At 36.9% G+C, this 26,684-nt stretch overlaps 1 protein-coding gene across 2 annotated transcripts in view; it reads right to left on the bottom strand.

The window, feature by feature from the left end:
- Positions 1–18,607: 18,607 nt before the first annotated feature.
- AP3S1 (adaptor related protein complex 3 subunit sigma 1) overlaps positions 18,608–26,684 on the bottom strand; it is a 28,585-nt gene continuing 20,508 nt past the window's right edge. Inside the window, exons 6-7 of one of the 2 annotated variants that reach the window (XM_068177074.1) lie at positions 26,071–26,112; positions 19,699–19,913 (exon numbers count right to left, since the gene is read on the bottom strand). In XM_068177074.1, the coding sequence (XP_068033175.1) occupies positions 26,077–26,112 (36 nt within the window). In that variant the 3' untranslated portion in view covers positions 19,699–19,913; positions 26,071–26,076. Of the gene's footprint in view, positions 19,914–26,070; positions 26,113–26,684 lie in introns of both variants that reach the window. The other variant, XM_068177073.1, reaches the window with a different exon arrangement.

The raw sequence follows: 26,684 nt of genomic DNA, 5'->3' as shown, positions 1-26,684 counted from the left end.
TCTTACCATACAGAAAGGACAAGGCCCTCTAATAGCCCTGGGAATCAGATCTTGACCATACAATTCACTGGAGTCATCTGGTGAAATGAATAAAACCAAATGCACAGATTGCTGAGGTTCAGAAAAACAGGTAAGCACCAAATAACCAGTAACAGACACTCTAAGGAGTAAAATAATACTAGGGTTTTGCATCCAGCATGTTTTTTTTTTTTTATTCTCCTTTAACCCTTTTTATTCTCCTTTAAACCATTTTCATGTGTTTTTATTATCCTTTGACTTTTTTTAATTCTATTTTTTCTTTACTTACTCTTCAAAAACCTCTCACAACTGAGGTGGCGTGCTCAAGGCTGTATCCTTAGCTTTATTCTTGCCCACTGCAGACAGAAAAGTTCATAGCTGTTAGCTAGCACACCTACCCAGGAAAATCTTGCTACATGGCAGAGGTAGAATATGTGTGTATCTTGAGCAAAAACCAGGAAACATTAATTTTGGTGAGAAATATTAAAGCAATACTTTTGAGTTAATGTGAAGCAAAACACTTCAAATGTATCAGACTGTATAATTTCCAACATGGTTTACTTTTTAAATGTTTTTTTAAATTGTTCATGTCTTAATTTTATACAGTCATATTTTCATTTTTAGTATCAGTTATGAAACAGTGAACAATTAAATAATGACTACAACTTCCTACCCTCTGCAATTAATTTACTGGAAAAAGTTTAATATATTTATTACTAAAATATCTATAATACTTCTAATAAAAAACATTATTAACAGACATATAGTAAAATGATAACTTAAAATACATATACTGTTAAAAAAAGGTCCAAAAAAATCTACAAACCTCTAAATTCAGAGTGAAGTATTTAGAATTCAGCAAAGAACCTTCAACTAAAGTGAAAAGAAAAATATGTAGAAATACTGGAACTTTTCGCCAGTTGAATTTTTTGCTGCAGCCAGTTCTGTGTTTTCTAGGCACATGATATATACACATATACAGAATGTCTCTGTGAGACTTCTGGTACGTCAGCCAATCTTCAGCTCTGTGGAAGGTGCAATTTCATCTTACACATCTCTACTGACAGCACTGGTTTTAAAACTTCCTGTCCTCCTTCAGTCCTTTATTTAATCCTGCCTTCATGCAGCTGTTCACTCCCTCCTGTGCTGAGCCAATGTTACGATCTGTGAGAGCAAAGAAAAGAAATATAAACCTCCCCCGTCCCCTTGAAGAAGAAATTCAGAGAGTGGAAAAAGAGAAGCAATGATGAAGTCATAACTGCCCCCTTTCAATTAATGAATTATTTTCTTCTCTAAATTCCGTGTAAGGACTTTCAATTCCTGTGCAGTATCATTTTCTGAATGACAATCTAGCATGGTACTCTTCCCAGATAAAATCTAGATCTTCAAAGGCTGGCAAAGCCAGACCAAACTCTGAGTTATCATAACAAAACTGGTTTTTATCATGAATACTGGGATAAAGCCAAATTACTACAAGTGATATGACCTTGCCTTCTAAAATTTGTGTTTAGACTGCTGAATTAATGAACTAATGACTTGCATGGAGGCTACACCCTCTTCTTGGCAGCACTGCCTGAAGAAAGCACTCATTATACTATGATAACAAAGAAAGTACTTTTGGAGAAGCAAATTGGAAGGGTACTAAATCATCTTTTTCTGAACCACATCAATATTGCCATTTCTTCTGAGCCCAGGGAAAAAAAAAATACTATCATCCACCTCTGAGGTTTTTAACTAGAAAATGCAGATAGAATCCCATATGAATTACTGATTCCTAACTCTTACAGAGCTTCCAATGAGTACTTAATGTCAAAGAAGTTTACAAAGTCCTAAGATTTTTAAGGCAAAGGTACTAAACTTAGAAGAGTTTTCCTCAGACTCTTTCTCAAACAAAGAAATGTGGTATAAGGGTATAATGGATGGGTGCTTATTTTTCAATTGAAGTCACTGTAAGAGAAAAAAAATCTTTATCCAATGCAGATATAAGAGAGAATGGAAAATGTAAACCATCTGCATGTGAAAAAAATGTAAAGGATTTATGGAATGGTTGGGAAGGCTTCTGCACAATGTCCAGGCCATAGCAAGCTTTTGTTTTTGATCGAGAGACAGGATATACTGAAAGAGCCACAGACTCCTTGCCAGCACATGGTGAGAAAAACAGAGTAGTTGGCAGAGGCACAATGCTGACTTTACCATGTGTTTGGAGACATTTGCTCCCAGACCTATTAATTTTAGCCTTTTATCACTTTAGAATTTTCATGTTAGGCTGTTTAACAGAGAAACCTTTACTCTAGTCTTTGTTTTGTTGCCTTTAAATAAACTGGCTGCATGCCCAAATTTCTCAGAAAGATCATACAGTACATACTACCTAGAAGCATCCAAAAAGGCCTGTCCTTTGGCTCTCTACATATTAAATTGTTGTTTCTTACAATGGACAGCACAGGGCAGATGAAGATTTAGAAAACACCTGGAAATTGGTCCAGTAAAATGCCTGATGAACCTCATCAGGTTCATGCAATTGTAATACCAGGAAAGACATGAGGTCTCTTCAGGTTCAGTGATCCTGCGGTTAATTTATCTGGGGTTGACAAGTAAGACCACAATCTTGACATTGCAGACAGGGAATCATGGGAATAGAGAGCCTTGGGGAGAAAGCACAGACCAAGATTTACATTCTGTTATTGTTATCAAGTAACCAGTAAAGCCAAACCCATCAAAACACAGCTAAGCTATACAGTTGTAGGGCATAGCTGGTTTCACTGGCCAGTAACCCTTTTCTATGCTCAGAGGTCAGGGAAAAGTAGAGATACTGTTTGAGGATGTATTGGCATGGTCTAGGTCCTATAAAAAACTGAGAAGCAGCACAAGGTTGTTGTCTTGAATTACACTTTCACACCTCCTACATTGCATCTGTCTCTGCAACTCATCTCAGGAGCCCCTTTTCACTTCCGCTTTGTCTTGAGGCTTATCTGTCAGCCTTGCATGTTTTAATGGATTGCTAAGGCTGAGTCCTCCCAAGTCAGGAGAAGAGAGGCAGGAGAGACTTTGGCACAAGCAGCCAGCACAGAATCTCGGATTGATGAGCAATCTGCAATCCATCATGCACGAATGACAAGACCCAGCAGGAGGCTTTGTAAAGGAGTGATGTCATGTTTGATAAAGTCTGTGCAGCTCTAAAGAGCTTTTTGTGACACAACAGAGCCCTTCTCCAGGCAGGTAAGGCAAGGTAACAATGAGTAGGAACAATAACTAAAGGCTACTAACAATTCTGAGAAATAATGAGTAGAAGCAACAGCTAGAGGCTACTAAAACTACAAACTACTACAGGCTACTAAAAATGCACAGAGGACATACACAATACACAATGGATTTATTTCTTAAAGACAGATGGATCTTTTATATTCTGTACAAGAAAAAATAAAGAATAAAACAGCTGAGGAATAGAAAAAAAAATCAGAATTTTTCACCTGCAAAAAGTACTAAATTTTGCTGTAGGTATTCAGAGAGTGAATCAAGCATCTCAGTTGAAATAGATAGATGCTTAATTCTCTTTGCAATAAATAGGTAGATAGGTATGGAATTCTCCAGAATTTTTAATTTCTTTGAAAGCAAAAGGCTTTAAGTAACTTTGTTACCCAAAAGAAGTAAGCAACTGAATCACAAACATATTTTATTAGTAACATCTGTACCAGACATTAGTAAAAGTTATTTTGTGAGCTGCAAGAAAAGCACATAATTTTGAATCTTTAAGATTAGTTATTTTTATGTTTCCATTACATGGCATTTACTTGTACAGAATAGCTTATACTTTCAGATCCAGTTAAAACAGCCACTTTCCAAAGCATACAGCCTTGGTTCTTGAGACTTTAATATAATTGCCCTAGCCACATGAAGAAAGCTATCCCAATGTGATCAACATGATAAGATCTTTGGAGAGTAATCAAGTTACAGCATTGATGTGGATCAATGTGTAATCAAGTTACATCCATTGATGTGGATTATATAAAATTTAATGAGTCAAGTTTTAAATCCTAGTAAGAAATAGAGGAAAAGAATTAAAATAAACCACTACCTTATGTGAGGATTCATAGTGAAAGAAAAAATACATATAATGGAAGGAAATAAATTCATAAAATAATCTGGATTAGTATTCATGTAAGGGTTAAAGCACTCTTTTCTCTAGATGGTCTCAGGTTAATAACATGTGCAACATGCTGTCTTGGTATATCTTATGATATTGTAACTCCCATAAACACAATGCATTAGAATTTTTTTAAAAATTACTTCATATACCTGTGTTTATTTGTTAGAACACAGTAGGCACAGCTAGGTGAAGAAAACAAATATAACTTTCCAAACGCTAACCACATTTATCTAATTCTAAATAATATGTCTTTTGGGAAGTCAGATCTGGTTGCTCTGTTAAACAGAGCAAAAACTTTAAGAAGAGAATCTGTAGACCTCAACTTTTGTTCTTTATACATCACATAATTAAGACTAAGGAAATAAGAGCAGACACTGCATCCATGTACTAATTTATAGATGAACCCTTCAGCTCTACAACATGAGAGGGCAGCCAGTTGGTTTTTATGCTAAACTGAATTACCCAACTGCAGTAGATGAGTAATTATTTATTTATATATCTGAGTTTCCATACTATATCCTTACATGCCATCCAGATGTCTCAAATAGCTAAAGCTATGCTTATCCATGCTAAGTGGCAGATACACTAATATTATGAGCATATCTAAGGAAGAAAGCTTTTTCAGTTTCTCCTTCTCACCTTTGAAGCTGTTCATCCATCTCAGCCTGTGTGACAAAACCAGACATCTCAAAGATGTCTAATTACCCGAGTGTTCTGTATCTACAGAGAGAAAAAATGAAATCCAGTTTTCTTCACTCCCTTTGGCATGGTGTGGCAGGCCATCCATCCCACATGCTTTGGCTGTCCCCGGGGCACCTGGCACTGTCTGGCTCATCACCTTGTTCTTAACTGTAGCCAGTGTTTGTCCCCTCACCTCAGCACAGGGGGTGGGAAAAGAGACAAGAATATAGAGGCAAGTGGTGAACAGGGAACACAGCGAGCACAGCAAGATCTCAAGTTACTGAGATGCACATCTCCCGGGATAGTGGAAAGGAAACTGGCTTGGTGTTGTGTGACAGAGTGCACGAGGAAATCAGGATTCACTAGTTCTGCTGCTCATGGAATAGCTTGTCCTTCCTTCTGGTTTACTTACCAAGTTTCAACAAGCACATGGAACATTGCTATTCTAACATCAATTTCTGATCTTTTAGGAATTACATTCTAATACAGGCTCTCTTTTTCTCGAGATTAAATTGTCATGGGATATTGCTGCTTGAAACTAACGCTTGGCTAAAGTTCTCTGGATAAGAATGGGTGATATTACGGTTCCAGGAAACAATACACGTGTCCGGCTGTGTAGAAAGTAGGAGGAAAATACATTTTACAAATCCAAAAAAGGAAGGCTTCAGCTAAAAAAAAGTCCCTACATTGCAACATATAGCTACTTTCCCACTCCTAAAAAACTCCAGAGAGATTATTCTCCCTTTTGCAGACGCTTACTTCTATTTAACAGGAAACCGAGAATATCATGCACCTGGTTTGCATTCCTTTTTCGACTGGAATAATTTGTTTTAGATTCACTCATATTAATTTAGGGCTAGAAATATTTACCTTTACCCTTCTCAAAATATAATGTACTCACATGACACTCCAACCAATTTGTTTTGTTTGCCTTTGCGACTGTCAGTTGGCTTGGCAAGGGACCAAACTCCAAGTCAGGATGCTCAGTGAACCCTAAAGAGCCCCAAGCCAGTAGGAGCTTCAGAGTATGCAGAAGCTTCAAGAATCACCTGTTTTGGTGTCATAGATGTTAGCACCTTTCCACTGAGTGGTTAACAAGGTTAACTAGACTTCATTATATGCTCAGGAAGACACATCCACCCAGACACTGATTCTTGTGCTTTTTTAAACACTTAATCCTTGTTTCTTTTCTCAGCATCCCTAGTGATTATCTTTCCATGCATTGTTACTTGGGTGGATAGACTCTCAGAAGCCAAACTTTCCAAAACCACTGAAGAAGAAGCTGGGCCATGAAATCCAGGTGGCAGAAAGACACTCTAATCCCCCTTTATTGTTTTAAATCTTGTTTGACTTTTTTTTTTTTTTTTTTTTTTTTTTTAAGTCTGGAAGACAATCCAAATAAGCAGGTAGATGGAGAGCTGCAATTTCTTATCTTGAGGCAGAGCCTATCATTAGTTCATTCACCTAGACCTGGGCAGATTTTTATACATGTAAAGAAAGAGATTTTTATCTGTGTAAAGAAAGAACTTTAATTTAGATTGGTTCTCTTTTCTGTTTGCAAACAAATTGCTATCTAGAAAAAAGCACCATAAGCAGAGGTCCAAAGCTATTTCATGAACCTTGGCTTAGGACAGTAGTAGTTAGGTGTTCAAATGCCTTTTAAATATGGCCTAACAGACCTTCTTGTCTTTGCACACACAGCCATATTGCAAACCATTTAGGAATGTTAGGATTTTGTGGTTTGATTTGGTATGTGGTTTGAAAATGATGCTGTGTTTGTCAGTGAGGTTGACCCTGAAGAGACAGACTTGTTTAGATCACTCTTTGCCAGTCTTTGCTAATTTTAGCACTCTTTAGAGGAGTTTGTGCAAACTGTAATACCAAAGAGGCTTCCAGAATTACAGAGGTCCCAAAAGAATACAGTAGAATGCAAAAATGCATGAGCAACACTGGCAAATTTGATCACAGGGTTCAGCCCCTCATCCTACTTTCAAGACCCTTTATGAAACTTGTTTAACCCCTTAGTCCCATTAAAAAATACTCAGTTAAATAAAGCTACCCTGTGTTCAAAGCAAGATCTATCTTCAGTTTCCATTGTTCCTGTCACAGTTATATGCACAGTGATGCAAGGGCATCAAGGAAGCTGGTTTGATCAGTACTGCTTGGTCTCAGAAATGTAAATTGTAGCTTTATTGGTTTCTTTCCCAGTGTGCAGCTATACACACTGCTTGTTTCCACTAATTCTGAGTGGAGTTGCAAATGAAAAGTTCAACTCTGTTAAAACTAGCATGACATTTTTAAAAAACATATTCTCTATGGTCAGAGATCTGGATTTCCTGATCCTGTTTTCTGGTGCTTAAGACTAAGAAAGAAAAAACTCCAGATGGTATAAGCCTGGCTTGTAACCTCTCCCTACAACCTTCATAACTTAAATGGGAGGGATATGAAGAATTATATAAAGATATAATGTTTCATATAAATAAATAATGGTAACTGTAAATATGGGCATATTTCTCCAGTATAACATTAACTGGCACCTGAAACAAAGAATTTTCTCCACCTTCTGAAAGTATTAGATTTTTGCTATTGCATAATACAGAAAACAAAAATGGCAATGTCCTATTAGTTTGAGATGTCACATACTGAGAAAAAAATCACCTATTATAGTGGTTTTGATACAAAGTAGACGAATGTGTTGGATATTGCATGTTTTCAAACAGAAAAAAACTATGCAAAAAAAAGGTCAAATTTCTTGTGGTTGAAGTAAATACAGAACATATTTTGTTTGTTTGGATCTTGGGGGAACAAACTGTTTTTATGTAGTCATATTACACTAAAGAAAGCACTGTAATGTATTGCATTTCAAAATCACATATTTATATAATCGGGAATGTACTGATATCCAAAATAATCAGTCTCAAATCACAAAACCTGGAAACAATTCTGAAAAGTGAAAACTTGTAAAAACACACCTTTGTTTTCTAAATGCTGACATGCAAAGGAGGAAAAAAAAAAAAACTATAGGCCTGAAGTAAACCTTCATATCATTCGGATCCAATTGTGAAAAGCTGTTTATCATACATAACTTTCTTTCCCAAGTCTGATTTAAAGTGAGTACCTTTGAAACATCCTGTCTTGCTAAACTCCACTAACCTCCTCACAATCTAGCTCTTAATGATGCTGGATATTACCTTAAATCCCACACTTGTGTTTCACTAAGGGAAATGTCTGATAAAAACAATTAACATAATTAATCTTCAGTGAGTAGGACTTAACAGGTATTTTTCAAGTTTAACTAATAAAGTAGATGGCGTCTTAAGACAACTACAGGTTAAAATGTGTTAGGAGGAGTGCCTGGAAACTGTTCCAACTTTGAAAATTATTCATGTGCCATTTAGGGAGAAACCCAAGATGTTTCAAGATTTCCTGCAAAGAAACTGGGAGTGGGAAGTTCAGAGTAGATAGTAACATTTTGTTAATTTGGAACTACTGTTTGACTTCAGGGCTTTAGCTGTCCATGCACCAGGGCTGCTTTGGTAGTTGCTTTAGTTTTAAACAAAAATTGCATGCAGTGAAAACTGTAATTAAAAATTCCTGTCAGCTCAGATTCACTCCTTAACAGCTGTAGTCACAACCAAGCACCTTCTACAAAACTCTAATTTTGAAACATTCATAATCTGCTGAATTGATGCCTCTCTCCCCAGATAAGCAGGCTGTTCTGTATTGATTTACGAGTGATTGCATTTGGGAATTGCTATGTGGTAGAGAATTGGGACATTTCTAAATAAACAATGATGTTGAGCACAAAAACGCTAGCCTGTTTGTTATCCACTGAAACATGAGATGGATCTCAATATTCCTAGAGGAGGAGTAAGTTTAGCTGATTAGTTTTAGGGATACAAATAAACACAATGTGTTTCTAATTACACCAGTGAGTCACAATAGAGTGCTGGTTAATAGGGTAGTTTTGTGCCTGAAGTTCTACAACTCCTTCAAAAAACAGTGTGCTTATCCTTCTTCCTTTCCCCAAGCACAGCTGATTTCTTAGCAGCACTAGTTAATCATCACAGCTGAAACAGTTTAGGTTACAATCTTCAGTCTCCTTTATGTTAGGACATTTATGCTCTCACTACAAAGCTCTACATAAGGCAGTAACACAGCCTTGTTGCTCATTGTGACAAGTGGTATAACTGATTGAGTGGGGCAGAGCTCAACAAGTGTTCTATTACATTAACAGATCAGAAAACATCCCAGTCACACCTGCTCAGACCATCTTAAACTCAAAAGCATTTAAAAATCTACTTTTTAAGGTTATTCTCATACTCAAAGGGGCAGACAAGAACATTTTCAAACACAATCCAAACTTCAAAACACAAAATCCAGAGATTTAAGTATATTTGTCCTCACAACCTCTAATGGTTGTTTTTTTTTTTTTTTTAATCTTATTACTTTTTAACTAGAGGCATGTGATTTTTTAGACTGGAAATGCACCTTAGACAGCTACAACTCCAGCTTCTTGACTGCTTTACTTTTGTACAATTCTGCTCAATAGAAAACAGAGGAAAGAGAACAATGGCTACCTAAAATAGAAATTTTGTGTCGGTATATGTATTTTTTTTTTGTGGGAGAAGTTTTGTTGTTTTAAAATGCAGAGAAACCATGATACATTAAGTTTAATTATGACAGTTGTGCTTATTCCTTGTTCACTGTGTACACTGTGGAGTCATCTTGACAAAACTGCCATGTAAATAAGACTTTGATTTATTCATCTTGGACAAAGTACCTTTTACAGTTATAAAAGGAGTTCCAAAAAGTAGTAGAATATTAAATTACTGCACTTTTATCTGTGTATCTCTCTACCTGCCTATCTCATCTCCCCCTTAATCCCTATCCTGCACACTTAGAAATAACTCCTACACAACTTCAATCCCATTTTCCTCCACAGGCATCAACAATAACACCTAGAGCCATACCTTGATTCACATTCCTCTCTCTTCTAGTCCCTCCACCCAAACAATTCCATAACCAGAAAGTGAATGCAGTACCATTTTACTCTTAAGTTTATACTAAAAAAAATGCACTAATAAAAACAACACAACTTTTACATGTTCACTCAAAGGCTACGCAGCTGTACAGCACTCATTTGGACCTGTATACTTTGGCAAATATGGTAACATAACTCATGCAAATTCTCTATCATGAATAAAACTGAGTTTTTATATATATATATATACACACATATATATGTGTGTATATATTTTATATTACTGTGTTCACAAAATAGAAACAACATGAGTTTGGTATTAAGATTTCATTTATGATGGAAAAGTCTGTCCACCTGGAGAAGACATTTCAGAGCCATCCAAATACAGAATTTCACCAATATTTATCCCCAGGGGCTTGATGGAATCCATACTGTTCATTCAGTCAAATGGCTCTGCAGCAAAGCCACAGCCCCTCCCGATTTTCTCATGTGGCAATCCTCTAACAAACTTCACCTTTTGCCAGAGTCCAGAGTCTTCCAGTGGCATCTTGATTCCTACTCTCCCATCCTACATTTGTGAGCTGTCTTTCTGGAATTTTTTTCTTCAGAAATTTCTACATATGGCCTCTGTGTGCCTGTCCTCCTTCCCATGACTTTTTCCATCACCTCTCTCTCAAATCACTTTTTCCAAACTGTGTTTAATTTCTTTTATCTTCTTGCAAAGAAACTCCTTTTTTTTTCAGTTTCCACTCACATCCCCAAGTTTTCTATTTCTTTCATTTGAATCCATTAAATTAATGGATTTTGTCAAAACCACTCTTGCCTGATGTCAAGCAAGGAAGTTTAGTGGCCTCTCACACAGAAACACCAGAGTTGCATTTCTGTCTCCAGTTAGGGTGAGGAGTCTGCAGCTCCCCACATGTGCTGTAACCAAGTGAATTAGGAGGTCTTCCCACACATAAAGTTGTGAGCCCAAGCTGTCCATCAGATCACCTATAAACCACTGCTTCACTCAAACTGCCTCCCCAAACCCCTCATCTGCTAAATCAATAAGAAGAATAATAATAGTAATGATGACAATGATGATTATAATCCTATCTCTACAAAAACTCCAAGTGAGCCTTTTTTTATACAGAAACTCAGAAGCTAAGAAGGGGGAATGAGAACAATTTTGCTAAGGCAAAGAAAACATATGGTGTAATAATTAACTTGGGGACAGAAAAAAATAATAATTGCACTGGCCCTGTGCTGAAACCCTGTATGCTAAACAGGTCTTTGGCCGTTAAATGTCACTGGAACTCCCAAACATATGGGACAGTATTTACATGTAACAAAAAGACTTAAATAAGTGAAAAGCTACTAGCATATCTTCTGGCAATGGACTATTTTCTTCACTGTTTTCCCTAACTTGAAACACCCTGCATTCAGCCACCCTGCTGCTGTCTAGACACAGCTCTGCTTTTGCCATCCACCCTGGGGTGAGTCTGTAGCCTGAAGCCACAGTAAGCACATTCTCAGCTCTCTCATACATGCCGTGCATTGAAGGGCTCATGGGAGGCTGCAGTTTCCCCATCCCTTCTAGAAGAATCCAAGCTCCCTGCTAACACACCAAATTATCTCCAGCTAATGAAGATGTTACCCGATGATAAATTGTCTACACCTGGTGAGCTAACACAATGATTGTTCCCCAAAATCACTGGCCTATAAAACTGCACAATGCCCATTGTGTAAGAAGGAGAACTGGAAGTTCACCAGCCCCAGTGCCCTGCCAACTCAGCCAGGTCACCTGGAACAGGGGAGTCTACGACCAGCAGGGACCACCAGAGAAACCCCCAGAAGAATGCATGAATAACAGGGAGGGGAAATATGTTAATGACTTTGTGGAAATAATTATCATATGTATGTTTATTCTGGGACAATCAATCAATATGTGTGTAAAATACAGAAGTAAAATACAGTATAAAAGCAGAAACAATCCTGTACTCAGCATGAATGGATCTTGGAGGAGCTATGTCCCTGTGCATCCACCCAAATAAAGAATGCCTGCTTCTTAATACTACACTTGTGTTAAGGAGTTTCTATTTTACCCAATTTTTGGCAAAAAAGATAAAATTTAGAGGATCAGTTTGGGAGGAAGTGAGCAAAGCACCTTCATTTTGAAAACTCACTTAAAACCCTTGCCATCTCCATTAACAATTCTAGCCCTCCCAACATATTCAAACTTTATTTGGAAATATTTGGCTAAAAAATGATGAGGAAGGAGTGATGAGTGAGAAGAACAAGGAGAGACATTTGAAAATCCAGAAGTGTGTCCTCCTGCGAACAGGTATGACTGTCACAGCACACACTGAACAGTGAGTGGATGATAGACACCATTACAGTCAAACTCAGAGAAGGATTTCTAAATACGACTCTCAAGTATGAAACAAACTGTAATTTTTACTCTTGATTTTGATCAAAAGGCTCTGTTTTCCTTATCCTTATACTTTTACAAATAGAAATATCTGAAAACTTGAAAAACATGGATGCCAAGCAAACTTAATGACTCTGGAACATTATCCATTATTCTGGTGGGCAGGAGAGAAACTTTCTTAAAAGAAAACATCACTTGGGAATCCTAGTCTTGGCACTGAAATTGACATACACTCTGAAGGAATCCTTTTAGGCTGTCATTTATTTAATAGGTAGCACAGGTAGAAGTGGGCTAGGGGAAAAGGGAAACTGGAGAACTCATCTGTTAACACTACATACCTTGAATATTCACCCCAACAGCAGCCCTATCATTGTTTTGCATCAGCAAGTGCACAAACATGGTGTAAGTACTTTCTTATGTTCACAAATGCTGCTAATACTATGTAGAACTTACTAAGAAACAGCAAGTTTTCCCTTTTCTCTGATTTAAATCCATTTGTTTTCTATTCATCTTTGTTAGAGCTTCCTCATCACTCATGCTGCCTTTAGATTAATGGTTGTCAGAAAAGCAAAATTAGATCAACCAGCAACCGTGAGCTGGTTCAGCAGTTTAAAGCTTGCTGCTTTTGTCTTTAGACAAAAAAGACCTGGGTTTGCAATGGCTATTTTCTCTCCCTCCTTCTCTCTCTCTCACTTAACCCAATAAATGATTTCTCAATTACATCACACTTTTGTTCCCAGAGTATAAAATGACCTATTTAGCTCCTTCTTCTTTTACAACCTTAATTACAATCATTTTTCTTATAGCTTTTGGGCAGCACCCATTCCAAGCTGCTCTGCAAACTACCAATTTCTTATTGCTCAAGCCCTCTCTTTGGTATTTGCCTCCTGGGAAACCTAAGTGAGATTTAGCAGGAAGCCTTTCACCATACATACTTATGAAAGAATGAATTTAAAATAGTGACTTCATGCATGATACAACATCTTATTGACCTACTACCCTCTCACATCATCTTCCCTCATCCTACTATTTCTCTTACTATTCCCTTGGAATTGGTTTGGACAGATTTAATTTTCTTCATAGCAGCATGTATGGTGCTATGTTTTGGACTTGTAACCAACCAGCACAGATAGCACTCCCATTTCAGGTATTGCAGGGTCAAGCAAGGCCTTTTCTGACACCACCCCGCTCCAAGCAGGCTGGCAGTGCACAGGAAGCTGGGAGGCGACAGAGCTGGGACAGCTGTTAACTTGGGTTGTGCTAACTCACAATACTTGAATAAATATTTTTGGATAAGTATATTGGTTAAGTACATTATTAAGTATTTTAGTAAACTGAGACCAAACTAAAGGAACATTATAGTGGCATTAAACTACTTACATGGGCTGTAACAGATGCCTAAGAACTGAAATTTCCAAGGCTAAGGAGGCCCATTTAATAGAGTAATACTTGCAAGCTTTTGCAATCTGTTGTACTAATGCCATGAGGGAAAGGATGAGCACTATTTCTTACCTTCCTTCTGATTTCCTGTGTGACTTTAAATTGTAAAATAATCTCTCTGCTCCCACCTGCCAATTTTTTTCCTGCAGATCATCTCTATGATAGCATCTCTTGCAGAAGACCTGGATTAAGCCTTCTGTGTAGCCTCATAGCCCCCATGACAACTGTTGGACCTCATGAGGCTTCCTGAGACCAAAAGTTCTATACTGCAGTTTCAAATTACCCTCTGGAAAGAGGCTTTCATACTAACTTTCCTTCTCCCTCCTTTGCATGCACTATGGTTCCAGCATGCAGGTCCACAGAGGGGCTTGTCTCTAACCAACCTTTACCTGCCCTTGATTTTAAAGTAGCAAGGGAAACCTCAGCCAGGATGCAGATGTCAGTATTAACATAATTCTCATAGAAATATATTCACAGAATCACTGAATGGTTGGGATTGAACATTAAACGTCACATAGTTCCAACCCCCCTGCAATGAACAGGGACAAATTTCACTAAACCAGGTTGCTCAGAGCTCTTTCCATCTTGGCATTACACACTTACAGGGGTGGGGCATCCACAACTTCAGTGGGCAACCTGTTTTACTGCCTCACCACCCAGCCAGTAAAGAATGCTTTCCTAACACGTAATCTCAACTCACTGTCTTCTCAGTTTCAATTTATGTTTTACATGTTGCCAGCACAATCACATCTTGAATGACTGCTCAACACCTTGAGGAGGGACAGCAGGCAGGATGTGCCCTGCTGGACTTGGCTGTAGCACCCGTCCTGAAAACACACAAAAGACAGACAGACACAGACAGGCCTCCCTGTGGAAACAGACTTTGTATGAGAGGCAGACAAGCAATGACACACGATATGTCACAGTGTCTCAGGAAAGGAAAGGAATCATGAGTTCTGTACTATGGCCCAAACAGCTCTCACATGAAATAAAACAGGACCTCACTTGGGAATGGGATGGCTGTTTGAATTGTGAAAGATTTTTGCTGTTCTGACACGTATCAGCAGAGCAAATTATTGCAATGACTATTGCAAATGCACAGTCCATTTCAGTTTTGCTTCTCTCTTCTACAGACTGCTGGGCCAAACTTGTTCAGATGGCCCTTTAGAGGGGAAAATGTGGGTGCCACACACTGTGGCTACATCAGTGAAGTTTCTCAGGCGCACACAGAGAGTGCTGATCACACAGGTATCCTACCATGCACACAGGTCATGCAGTTACCCAGCACACGTCCCAACCTGTGACATTCAACTCACGTTCCACAGCAACTCTGCTGGCCGAGTCCTAATAATCTTATGAGAAGAAGGTCTATGGATTTATCTGTAAAAGCAAAAAACAAGGAGGCTACTGAAAGGTGTCTATCTAAGCAGCTCACAGCTGTCGTTACAGGCCTGTGTTTATATGCAGCTCTGGTAACAAGCTTATAGTCCTGTTCAGAAAGAATCTGGAGAGGGATTTGCTCCACTCCTCCAGCAGCCTTTCTGGCTGGTTGTACAGCAGAGCCAGCATAGAAAGGGATACCCAAAGTCTGTGTGTGCTGCTGAGGCTCAGAAAAGCCCAACTGGGCAGGAAAGCAGTGGAATATGTCACACAAGTGTGCCTGTCAGTCTGCCTCATGGGATGGATGCTGGATCAACTCCAATATCCCTAGGATTCCAATCATGGGCATATTTGCTCTGTGCAAAGAGAGGGTGTCTTGACCTGTGGTTGCTCCCAGGTCACACTGTACTTCTACTGTGCCACAAAACCAAAACCAGCACACAAGAGATCTGGCTGCCAAGCTAACATTGCAGATTAACTACCTTTGTGTTCTTGCCCATAGAATGAAAGCACTAATCGAGTATTTTGGGGTAACCACTGAACACCAAAAATTGCAAGGACAGATCATTTTCCTCAATGGAAAAAGATTTTTGATTTGTTACGGTAGTTGTTAACAGCAAATAACAAAACAGTACTTTTTGTGAAATTAATTGTTCACCTTCAGTCAGGTTTTGGCAGTACTTGGTTGCTTTCCTTGTTTCTCCTAAAAATTGTGAATATTCTGTGCAGAATTTGAGAAATATATTTTCTGCAAGACCTAGCCTCTGTTTTTCTTTAACAGTTATAAGCAGACAATTCCTTCAGTATGCCCTGCATATGCTATAATTCTGTATCAAGGAGTTTTATGAGGTTACCCTTAGAACTTTAGCAAGTTCTCATTTGACTATCACAGGCCTAAGTAAAACTCAGGACTAATTTTAGCATTAATAGAAATGTGCTGCTAGAAAGAAAAGGTCAAATGAGCTCACAGGAAGGCAGCAGCAATTTCAATTTTTGGCTTGAACCTGTTTCTCTTTGCAACAAATGACACTTTCCTCCACCCACCCATGTCAAGCAGAATGAATCTCAGCAGCAACAGCTGTTAAAGAGGAGGAATTCTGTATACAATTGTAATGTAAAATTTTCCCCTTTCCCCATAATATATTAAAAACAGTGGTGTCCAGGGAGGAGAGAGGAACACAATGACACAGCATGTGCACTGTCTGTGCTGCCGATACCACAGACAGCATTCTCTGCCAACATGAGATACTTACCTTTCAACAAAAGAAAAGCCAAATGTTTTTTCAGCAGTACTCACTGCCCCTGCCCCAGTAGGAAAACTAGCTGCTCTGTTCCAGGCCTATGGAGGCAGATGATAATGCCCACTCATCCTACTGAAATACTATCCTTTCTGCCTTATTTGTTTAGAAGAATCCATTTTGCAGTTCTAAGAGAGGCCTGGAGTTAGGAAAAATGGTTTTCAGTGATTCATTTACACGTGCTGGTAGACTTAACAATACCACTTAAAAGGCAGGCCCTATGGATTTGGAGAATGGCAAATTAGTTGCCTGTCTTCTGCAGGTGCCGGATGACTCAAGATTACCTTTTCTCCTTTTTAACAATGTGCAAAAGACTGATGTTATACAGACATATATATATATATACAAACACCTATATCTGCTAAGGGTAGGTTTTTCTGTTATAAAAGCATTAAAAACATTTAAATTCATAATCAAGAGCTTAATAATTTAGATTCCACATTTTGTTTCCATTTTAAATCCTAAGCAGTGGTTGAGAGGAAATTGATGAAATAGGAGATAGAATTCAAAAGGCACATAATTCTCATGAAGGCGAAGAACAAAAGCAGATCAACATTGTGGCAAGCCTATGAATACCTGAATATGACACAAGGCAAGCATTAGAAGGTAAAGGGAAAGAATACTATTTCCATTATTTCTATTAAGCAAGTATCCCCTCTTCCCAGCAGTGTGTAACGACATGGTAAGAGGACAGTACCTCCCCAGGCAAAATAAAGATATTCCTCTGGCAAAGGGGTGGCAAGCAGACAGGTTCAGCTACCCAGAGGAAGCCAACATAGTCATAGCATCAGTGTTTGTTTGAGGGGAAAGTGCTACAATTGAGGCTCTTCTATGGATGAGAATTTGTCTTTGAAAGGAGTGCAATTTTACTGTGAAAAATCTGATAAAGTGTTTCTTCCCATCTAAAGATCGTCTGAATAAGGAAGCACCAGCTCTGAGCTACAGCCTCACATTAAGTATTTGTTGGCTAGTCCAGAGAAGCTTCATGAAAAGCCTGGTATCAATAGAAGAGCTGTCCAGAGAAAAAGTCTTTTGGCAGAAGACACATCAGGTCAGAAAAAAGCAGCACAGACAACAGTTATAAAACCCATAAAACTAAACCAAAATAATTTAGAATAGCCATATAATTGTTAAAAGCAAAGAACCTAGTGAACCTAGATCACTAAAATGAAAGACAGGCTGGAAGTTAATCTGAAATATGCTTCACGTCAAGAGGCATCTCAGACATAACCTTCTATTGGGTGTTTCATCCAAATAAAGACAAAATATTTCTCTGCAAGGAATAAAAAAAAATTTAACTACATAAGCTTACAAATCTGAAAAAGAAATAGAGGGAAGAAAGTTAGACAAAAATAGAGGACTCAGAAGAATTTCTGAAATTTTGAGTTGCTTTAACAAATAGCCCAAAGAACATTCTGTAGGTCAGAGTACCAAATGTTTCAAAATGTCCTATTTCTCCTTTTGCAGGAGAACTAACCATATCACAACAGGGGCAACAGTGAGGAAAGCTTTCAACATCTTTACTTTCAATGTCACATGTGCCAAGCATTAAGAAGATAAACAAAAGTAGGCAAAAGCAGGTGAAATGATGAGATTCAGTTTTGTACTAAGATGTCAAATTCGGGAATACTAAGGAATACCTCACAAGGGGGGAAAAAATGGCCCCATGTTTTGCTCTCTCAATTTATTTGGTAAAATGATAAAGAGGCAGTTAATTACTTAAATTCCATCTGAAATTTTTGGAAGCCTCAAACTAAGAAAGTTCACTTGGATGAATATTCTTTTCGAGAGGTTGGGAGAGAGCCATTCCGTTTTCAAAAGCATTTTTTAAATGGTGTATATCAGTCGATGTCTACTAAATGTAATACAAAGAATATACATTAAGTTGTTGTTCTCCCCCCACCCCCCACCTTAAGAAATACATTAAAATTCCTCGGATCATATCAGATTTTCTACGTCAGAAGTAATTTCTCCTTTTTTTTTCTCTTTCAAATGCTCCCAAAATATGTTAGCTACTGTTGATCAAACAGAAAATGTGATGTACTTCAAAGCTTATCCTACAGACTATGTCTTAATATTCAACTGAAGGGAATACAATACTGAGTTTACATCACATCCAAATCCCTGAAGTAATGCAGGACCACTCAGACTAGCTCTGAGAGCTGTGATTCTTGATACAGTATTATTGCATTTTCATGTACAGTATGAACTAAATACTTCTTTGGAGGAAAAAAAAGGCTTTGCAGGAGTTCTTAAATATCTCAATTATATTTTTATTATTCATTAAAACAGACTTGTACATCACACATAGGTTAAGAGCATGATTATAAAAAACAATCACTATCCCCCTTTTATTTTTTTTAAATCACAGAAGAGTTTAAGAGCTGAGCAACTTACGCAGAGGTGATAGCACTTAGATTTCTCTGAGATCTTGACAATAATGTGTCTCATAAATCTAATTCTCAAAGTAGAGAATCACAAATGTCATCAGGCACAGAGGCCCTATTAAAGTATCCCCAGTTCTCTTTCCAGAGTGCCTTTCTTTATCACATTATTTGACAGACTCTCATGTACAGGTTTGAGCTGCCCAAATATATTGTCCTCAGCCCATTCTGTGCTTCTCACAACATAAGCAATGACAGGGCCCATTTGTCCCCAAAACAAAGTCAGACCATTAGTGAAAGTCTATCAGATTGTGTAAGTATCTACATGTATATGTAAACAAAAGTAATCAGATCTTCGGTAAAGGCAGTTTTTTCCTTTAGTATAATAATGAACAGCTTTTGTGAGAAATGTAGAGAGCCGGTATGTTCAGCACAATACCCCTGTGTAAGCCCTTCAGAAATTAAACTGCAACATCAATGTCTGCTACAACAGTATTTATATATAGTCAATTGGCTCCATGAATAGGAAATAACGTGGTTTATTGCAAACAGCAGACTTCAAAAAAACAGGTATTTCGAAGTCCAGTTTGTTATGATTTTATTTAAACAAAACATGAGTTAAATGTATTCATGCAGCATTTGCACTTAAGTCTTAAATAATCATGACAAACAGAAGTAGTTAAAGAATGCACTAATTATAGACTTTGGTCAATCTACAAAAAACCTCAGCATTTTAGGTTATACAAAGTAAGGAACATCTTGAATACCTCCCCAAAATACTGTAGCAGCTGAGACACAGTGATATGCCTTGCAAGGGCATAGGAATGTAATTTAGAAATCACATGGGAACTACCCCTTTCCTTTTTATTTCACAAACAAGACAAAAGCAACATTCAACTCCACACACTGATTTTTCAGGTTATGTCTATGCAGTACCTTGAGTTTTATCCAAACAGTAAAAGCTAGACATGTTTATTTAGTAAACAATTATGCAGTAAATCTCTATTACATTTCTTCCTTGGTATTACCTGGAGCAGTCATGTTATTTAAAAGTAGGCAGATTTGGTACTTTTATACTGATGTCACCAATATTAATATTTCTTGGGATCTCTGGCAGATTCATATTCTTTACAGCTGAAACAGCCCGGGCTGGAGCTCCTGCTAAACCAGCCTGTATATAAAGTGAGGAAAAATGTAAGTCAGGCAAAGTCAGTTACAAGAAGATTAATCAGAAATCTACAAAGACAACTAACTTTTCAAGTATTTCCATGGTTACACAATTAGAAAAACCACATGGTAATTGTGTTTGGAATGAAATGGGTTACTTGGAAATATTAAACCAGAAAGAGAAAACAGTTCACATATTCCTTTTTATATGGTAAAACATGTAATGTCAACTGGATGGAAAAGTATGAGAGGAAGGAACAAGAGACTTATCCAAGCACATGTAATGTGCATGTTACAGAACAGACAGTCTCAAGGTGTTGGGTGTCCAGTGTGCTGCCTTTACTCTGACCTATTCTAAAAGTTCAAGTGGCTCACACTTGACTAGCACTGGTTACAGGCTCAGAATAAGTAACCTCAAAGTAACAAGGTGCTGAATATCAGTCAAATCAATGACCAAACACATACACGCGCACATACACACACGTGTGTATATATATACACTGACAAAAATACATATATATATTTACACACAGAGGTATTCCAAAGTGACTTAGACAAGGATGAAAAGGATAAACACCTTGCATTTGTGGTTGATGAAGAGCATGCAGACAGATTATTTCTCCAGACAAACTAGAATAACCTGTTGTCCCACAGTAACTAATTATACACTAACATATCTGCATCCCCTTGAGCATTACACAACAACAGAGTTATGCTAAATTAAACTATTAAATTAAATAGCACCTCTTTTTTATTAAAGTTCTCTACTGCATGCAGTGTCTTTGCATATAAATCTAGAGCCCTTCTGTGAAAACATGCAAGTTTTACAATAGAGAATTACTGATTTCTGTTTAGTTATGCTTTTAGTTAAAGTAGCTGCCAAGTTCACACACTGAGGTATATTACGAAATGCTAACAATTTACAGCTCAGACACCTGAAGACATACCAAAAATCATCTTCCCCTATTGCTTCTGAAAACACCTATTCAAAACCTTGCTATTTTAAGGACTAATAAACAAGACTGGTAAGTGTTACTACTATATTTGATGTTGTGAAAAAACCATACTATTCCTTTTAAGTATGGAAATGTTTCTCCTAAAAGTTTAGATTCTCTATGTTAATTTAGAATTTGCAGTGTGGTTTTACTTCAGGCTTGCCACAGAAATGTAAAAATAATTTTTATTTTTGCAAGGGAATAAAAAAGCATGGAAGATTTTTGTAAGAAGGGTTCTTATTAGCAGAAAAAGACATCATATTCCAAATTCTCTGAATATGTAAAAAGAATTAACCTTTATTTTGATGTTTTAAAAGTAAGATTAAAAATATTCAAAAACAGTAAGAATCACAGTGATTTTCAGAATGACTAGTTTTAGAGTGTGGCATCTTGCAAGTCCAGTAAAAAAAGAGCAATCTACAAGAAACAAAGCAAGATGCTAGGAATTGGTTTAAAAAAAGACTAAACCTGTAGAAATGGAAGATCTTTAATTTTAGGTTTGTCAAAGACTGAAGAAACCAGTCCATTTGCATACAAAGTATTTCTGAACAAGAAATACAGCAAAGCTTCGAGAAGGTTGTGTCATATTTGGTTATTAAAAAGTGTTGGTACATGACTGCCACTCAAAGTATAACCTTTTGAGATTCTTGGTTTTCACTGAAATTCACTGCAAGTGCAGGGTAAAATTACTGAGGAGTACACCTGACTTTCACAGTGTCCATCTGGTCTACTGCACAAAAGGAGACAGACTTCCCACACACTTGTCAGACAACAACTCTACTTTTTGAAGGCTATGAAAAAAAGTACTTTCTCCCTTTTACTACTCTTATAAGAAATAAAGTCAAGTTAAGATAAGATTTTCACTTAAAATCCTACTTACTGTTCTTCCTTCTCCCCTTAAAAACATAACCCAAGTCAAAATAAAACCAATTGAAATTTCTGATTCTGAACTAACCCTTTATGTGGAAAGGTTAAAGCATCATAAATCCCTAGATTTTAGTCATGGGTTGATTCCCAGAAGAAGAAACAGAGACTAGAAAGCTGTAAGTCATCTATTAACAATATCTTCCCTGTCAAACCCTCCTATGTGAAACATGCCAAAGTTGGGAAAAACATGTGGGGGCAGAGAAGATAGCTCAGAAAACTGCATCTCTGATGTCATCAAATTTGCTCTCATTTTGGCCCTGACATAATCCAAATTATCAGTTCTCAGAAATACAGACTAAGTAAAACTCAAAAGTTGCAAAGAAGTATTTGAAACTCTCTTTTTCCTTCATTTTCCTTAACATCACCAAATCTATCAGGTCATTCACTTCATTCACTACTGTTCTTTCAATAGCAGTATTTTCTTAAAGGGGAAAACTTGGACCTAACACTAGCAATATTAAGAAATTAAAGTATCCAAAATCTGCATCCCTGAATCTGCAATAAGTTAAAGGAGCAGTATTAGACATTGCAATTTCTTTCTATTTATTAAAAAAACAGTGCAGAAGGCATGAAGATGCCCAACACTGTCCTGTCCGATCTGAGAACTTGGAAATACCAATTTTAAATCAAGAGGTAACTTCCAGTGAAATCTAATTGGATAAACCAGTAAATACTTTTAATCCTCTAAATTCTATTTGCAGTAATGGAAGAAAAATTCATTAAGCAAAATGGGGCAGTGTAAACTGTTTTCCACAAAGAAGATGAAAACAGTAATTAAAAGCAATGATTATACAATCTATAACTGAAACAATGGGAAACCAGAAAAATATAAGTAATGGCATGGTAGAGCATGGCTGGCAATTCAAAGGAGACGTGCCTTCTGTGTGACTTGTATGGAGATTCTTTACCCTAATTTAATGAAAGTTATTTATTCATAATGGACAAATAACATTTTTAGTGTAACTGGTTATTATTTTTACCTACCTGCTACTATCCTCTTTATACAGACTTACAGTCCCTGCCTCCCACCCCAATGGCATTGGATACAATGGAGACACAATTGAGAACTATTAAAAATACCACAATTGACACAATCACTGCCCTTCCACCCCGCTACACAGTCATAACTTCCAACAGTCATGTTTCATGAGCACCATTCTGGATCAAGATCAATGAAGATCCCTGACAAAACTGCTGTGATTGTTAGATTACCTCTTTTTTTGACAGCAAGATTATTGTTCACTGTCAGATGCTGGAGTAGAGATTTTCAAACTATTACATTCTCTTCTCCTGGAATTCTCTGTATTAAGTGAATTTGTAGAATAGTGGATACATAAAATGCATAGTAGAATGCTATTTAGCACAATTAATGTTCACCCTATCAAGCACAATACAGTTACACAGCATTTCTAAGAGAAAGCAAACAGCTCATAAAAAATATCTAATGGACAAAATGACTGAAAAGCACTTGAACTCCCAAGCTGGGGATAACGAATACAATTCAAATGATTGTACGCAGTCCTTCCACTTCTTTTACTGGAAGTGAACTGTATTTACAAATACAAAGGTACAACAAGTAAGCACTTTCAGCCCCATGTGCTTTTGAGGCATATTCTAGAGACCCCTGATTAATACAGCTTCCATTGTAACACTGAACTCAACAAGCTTCACCTGCCTTTGTTATCATGTAATTCAGCAGGTAAGTTGGTGATGTGCTAAGAAAAAACTGCTCCACTTGAAAAAACAAAACATGTAGCAAGCTTCAAACATGCAGTGAATGATGAATTGTCTGTCACAGCAAGCAAATGACTAAAGCAAGTGAAACTAAAAATTCTTAAGACATAATTAATGCAATTTCAGAAAGACAATATGAATTGCATACAGTTGGGATAACAATAAGCCAATACAACACAGTTTTGCTGCAGCTCCTTTGTACTCTAAATTTCATTTGTTGTTGAAGGATGTGCTTTAATGTTGACACACTGCATATTAAAATTTTAGGTTCCATTATTGCAAAAAAATGCTTGTAAGCATGTTCATATACTTTTAAAGAGCAATACCATATAAACAAAAGAAGACACTATTTCATAGATTGAAATAGACACATTTAATAGCAGGATTTTTACTCTACTGGTCCTAATCTACCAAGTGAGAAACATAAACTGTCATTAATTTACTTAGGTCATTATTAATCACCATAGGAATCAATTTTCTTTGTTCTTATCATCATCCTTTCTTAGAATGCCCAACTGGTAACTTCATATCAGTGAGATCCCACCAACCTTGTTTTACTCTTCAAAAAGAAATTCAGACCATTTGGGTAAAGTATTGCACATCACAAACATTGTTAATATGCATATACAAATAAAAATGTTCCAACTGTCATCCCAAATAACTCTACACAGAGCTAGCTAGCACTAAAATAAATATATAAAAAAACACAGCCTACTGGAAAACAAAATAATGAAGGCTAACGCTGCAAAATAAGCCACCCTTTTCCAGATACTTAGAGGCACTAGGACCTCTCTGCTGCTGGTGTTTCATAGCAATGCTTCTTTTCAGAACAAGTATAACTTCAAAGCAGCAGGGATATGAAATCATGAAAGGATGTGATACATAATATAAAGGAATGATCATGTCCCCTGCTCATGAGGTTAAATAAATGAACGTAATTAGAGAAAAACCAAAATGAAGTCTGCAAGTATATCAAAATGAGGCCAAACAGATAAGAAGACTTAAGACATACTCTTAGAAATTTTAAGCACTTGAATCACAAAAAGAGTAATGGATGGGAATGATTAATTATTTCTTTGTTTGTTTTTCATTGCCAGACCCAAAAATAAAAACAGAGTATGCGTGCGCAGAACACAGAAAAAGAAAAGTAGCTTTGCACAAAAAGAAAAACAGAAACAAAAAAGAAACTAAACCAAAAATCTGAGATCAAGCTCCCTAGTGCTACCAGTGAAATACGGACTGTATGTTACAAGTGCTAGTTAACATCTTAGGCAGATAAAGGTCACGTCCTTGATTTTCTTCATGTGCTGTAGCATACTTCAAATTTAGGTTAAAATGTCGCACGTTACCAAGAACTATTTTTAGCTAATGCTTTTACAACTCAGGGCTACTAAGTCCAGTTGTGGAGTTATATTTGTTAAATCTCAAGGGTATTGCAGTACACTATTCTAGGAAGATCACATAAAAAGTAAACAGCAAAGCTATTCATAAATTAAATAAGTTTCAATTGCTGAAGATTCCACCTATTTAAAATACCTTCAGTTTGAATACACAGAGACTTAAAACAAGTGGAAATTAATTTTCAAGTACTGCCATTAACACTGACTGATCATTCAAACTGTTGAGCTAAACTAAATGTTTCAAACAACAAATGGTAGCTGACATTGACCATAAACTGAACTTCAAACTTACAATTTCCTTCTCTTTTTTTCTGTTCTTTGTTAACATTCATGTTCAGGGACTGCAGTACTAGGATATCTTAGGGCAAAATCCAGACATTCGGATTATAATGACAGCAAATGTGCATCTGAAGTTGAGTATATGCTGACAGCCCTTCTCATTTTATGTTCAACCTACTTAAGGTTAGATGATCAACTTTGGAATTTCTACACCGTCTTTACAAATTGCACTGATAATTTTATTCTCTCTATACAGACCTATTTCAGTTCGTTGGTTTTGGTGGTGGGATTTTTAGTGTTTCATCCACCTGAAGCTAACTCTGAAACTTCTCCTTGCAAGCAGGTAAAAGTTCTTTGTTTTTATCTGGAAATACTAAATGGTGAAGCAAAAGAGCTCATATTACTTATTTTAGATTATCAGGGACAAAATTCACCCAACAAAGAAGTTATTTATATTATGTCATCCTATCTTGTTATCTGTGTGTTCATTTTTTATTGACATTAATTTCACAGCATTTTTGGCAAATATTCACACAAGTTCATAGTCCTTTGTTTCTTAACAATGATACAAAGAAAAGTTAAAATTCTAAAATGCAGGAAGAGAAATAAAAAAAAAATGATGTCAATGAAAAGCTAGTAAAATACACTATAGCCAATAAAAAGATGAGGGAACTACAAGAAACTAGCACAAAAAGTAGGCTACAAGGACTAATATGGGTATTTTTACACATAATTTTTGAGTCTGGCCTACGTAATTTATTGCCTTTGACATCATTTTGCTTTCCCTTTTTGTTAAAATACATTTTTTTCTAAAAGTCAGCAATACCTTTGTCTACCTGTCCTGTCTGGGAGACTGAAAGATAAAGGTCTGTAAGAGAGAAGAATGGAAAGAGCCAGAAAAGATCAGGAGGTTCAGAAAAAATGAGGCCCAGTTTAAAAATCTAAATCATATGCAGTTGAACACTCCAAATAGAGAAGAGGTAGCCCAGGTTTACCTACAATACTCCCAGAAGCTCAGAATAAAATCCCAAGGACCCCTCTCCCAAATTCCCTCCCTTTATCACAATGATTCTTTGGCTTTAGAATTGACCAGAAACCCATTCACAGATTAACACTAAACTGAAAGGCAGGGAAATGCATATAAGACAACATTTCTCAGGGTATAAATAGTTTCTTTTATAGCCCATCCAAACAATATTAGCTGAATCACAAATCAAAGCTAGGGGATTCCCTTATATTGGTTTAATTAATCTCTGTTGAAAATATTCACAAATTACTCGAGCTGATAACTTTGATCAAATATATGTGAATTTAATAAATACATTCAGTCTTCTTCACTAAATTCTAACTGAAAGCCTGGTTAGAAACCTAGTGCACAACTAATCAAATACCTGATGTTAAATAGCTATATTTTGTGTATTACTGAAAGCCAGATGGGCA

This window comes from Anomalospiza imberbis, chromosome Z, assembly GCF_031753505.1.
Source record: "Anomalospiza imberbis isolate Cuckoo-Finch-1a 21T00152 chromosome Z, ASM3175350v1, whole genome shotgun sequence".
Classification (NCBI taxonomy): Eukaryota; Metazoa; Chordata; class Aves; order Passeriformes; family Viduidae; genus Anomalospiza; species Anomalospiza imberbis.
The sequence above is the reverse complement of the archived record's forward strand: the minus strand, read 5'-3'. Positions and strand labels throughout refer to the sequence as shown.